A 2,244-nucleotide genomic window follows, 5' to 3' on the forward strand; every position below is an offset into this window, starting at 1 on the left:
CCCGCTTCGACCCCCTGGCGAGGCGCTGGCCGCAGTGACCCACGTCCGCTCACGCCCGCCCCGGCGTAACGAAGGGAACCCGCCTCCTTCGCTCCCAGAGGCGTCTGGCACCCATGCGAGGGCGTTGCTGGTGGCAGCTGGGAGGCGGGGTGCATCCCAGGTGGCCCCGGCCCCGCCCACGGCCCCAGGCCCCTGTGCTCAGTGCGGAAGGGACACCCGGTCCCCTGCCCACCACCTTGGCTCCCCGCGGTCCTAGAGGAAGGGCCCGCCCGCCTCGGGTGGGGGTCGGCCCACCATGGTCAGGCCTGGCACCGGGGCACCGGGAATGACCCGGTCACTGGGCGGTCTCCCCACAGCACTGAGATTAGAGATCGGGGTTCTGGAAAAACCTGTCCGTAGCAAACGGGGACAGTCGGTGACGACGAACAGGTGCGCTCGGCCCCGGCCGGCTTGGCTGCAGCGGGGAGGCCCAGCGCGGCCACCCAGGCTGCCCAGGCCGCCCAGGCCGCCCGCCGCGCCCTGAGACGCCCCCTCTGCACAGTCAGGGCTGGTGTACACGGAGGAAGAGTGGGAGCGCGAGTGGACGGAGCTGCTGAAGCTGGCCTCCAGCGAGCCGCGCACGCACCTCAGCAAGAACGGAGGCTCGGCCGGCGGGTAAGTGCCCCCCGCCCCCTGCCCCCCCAAGGCCTCCCGGGGCGCCCAGCCTCCCGGGAGCAGCGTGGAAAACGGCACTGGGGGGCCACACGGCACCCCGAGATGGGGGAGACGAAAAAGCACTGCCTGCAGGCGTCAGACGCTACACGAGATGCAGAGAGGTGTGGGCATCGCGGACGCCTTCGCGACACTCCGGAGGGTGCACGGGCCGCCGAGCACTCTGCAGGCAGAGGACAGAGCTCGCGCTTCTGTGCCCCCGAGCTCCTCGGGCCCCATCACACCCCAGTGCGGGCGGAGGCGTGGCGGGCGCTCACGGCGCCCGAGCCTTTGCAGGTGGCTCACAACGCCGCGGTCTTACCCACAATCTTGTCTCGGACCCGCCAAGCCCTGGAGCTTGGCAAGGTTTTAGGGTCCCCGGCTAATTGTCTCATTGCTGGCTTCAAGACGTCACTCTGAAAGCAAGAGATCAGGAAGCCAGCCCAGCGCCTTGTGGAGGGGCTCTGTGGCTGTCACGCGTGTTGGTGATGGACAGGCTCTGCTGTCATGCACACGTAGGGAGCAACGTGTTCCTGTAGACGCAGCGTGAATGGTCTGGCGTGGACGTGACCGTGCAGCCCAACGGGGCGGCCCCAGCGTCTCAAAGGGCCGGCATAAGCTTTGGTTCAGACTTTTCGAAGCTGAGGACCAAGTCGTCACCCATAGAAAAAGTCTCAGCCAAACATACGAGAGCGTGGAGCCCCCAGAAGGACCGGAAGCCCCCAGAGAGCGTGGCCTGGCCAGCCCTCAGGCCCACAGGACCCACAGCCCAGCGCTGGGCCCTCAGCCCCCAGCAGCCGGACCCGGGGCTTCCCGGGCCAGCCCGGCTCCATCACGGCCCTTCCAGGACGAAGCTTAGACATGTGCAGGGGACCCACAAACACAATCCCTACAGGGTCCTTGTGTCACTTTAATGACGTCAGCACCAAAAGTCTATCTTTTTAGGACAACGTGGTAAAGACTCAGTCCGTTCCTGAGAGCTCCGCCCCTCCTCCCCCACGCCTCCCAGGTCCTGGAGTGTGTCCGCGTCCTTGTCACCGTCGCCCGTCCGGCACCCGCCACAGGGACACCCGTGGGTGCAGGGGGAAGGACCCGGCCCGGTTGTCTCTCGGGGCGGGAGGGGTGGCAGGGTCAGCCCGTTCTTCTTTGACCGTGTGACAGCTGTGTCTCCACCCTGGACACACAGACATGCGTGCACACGAGCACACACGTGTTCATACACGCACGCTTATGTTTTTAATGAAAGGTGCCCCGAAACCAACGTGGCCGTGGCCCCCGGACAGTGGACTCTCCGGGCAAAGCGACGGTGCCCCGGGGAGGGGCGGTGTGCCCGAGCCCTCGCGGGGGCTCTCCCAGGCCGGCGGGCGGCGGTTCCCAGGAGGCGCTGGCGGCTCCTCTGTGTGGAGGACCACGGCCTGGCTTTGCGGGGTGCGGGCCTGGCCTTTGGTCAGCCCTGGCGCTGTGGCTGCTGAGGTCCCCCGGTACCTGTCAGACACCACGGCTGGGGGTGCCACGACCACGCACCAGGGCCGGTGCCAGCCCCAGCCTGCCCCA

At 67.8% G+C, this 2,244-nt stretch overlaps 1 protein-coding gene across 1 annotated transcript in view; it reads left to right on the forward strand.

The window, feature by feature from the left end:
• The window catches only part of LOC111731221 (OTU domain-containing protein 7A-like), a 68,011-nt gene that overhangs the window by 53,886 nt on the left and 11,881 nt on the right, over positions 1–2,244 (forward strand). Inside the window, exon 5 of the mRNA XM_023522692.1 lies at positions 546–654. Within this exon, the coding sequence (XP_023378460.1) occupies positions 546–654 (109 nt within the window). The remainder of the gene's footprint in view (positions 1–545; positions 655–2,244) is intronic.

This window comes from Pteropus vampyrus, unplaced genomic scaffold (genome assembly GCF_000151845.1).
Source record: "Pteropus vampyrus isolate Shadow unplaced genomic scaffold, Pvam_2.0 Scaffold355, whole genome shotgun sequence".
NCBI classification, from domain to species: Eukaryota; Metazoa; Chordata; class Mammalia; order Chiroptera; family Pteropodidae; genus Pteropus; species Pteropus vampyrus.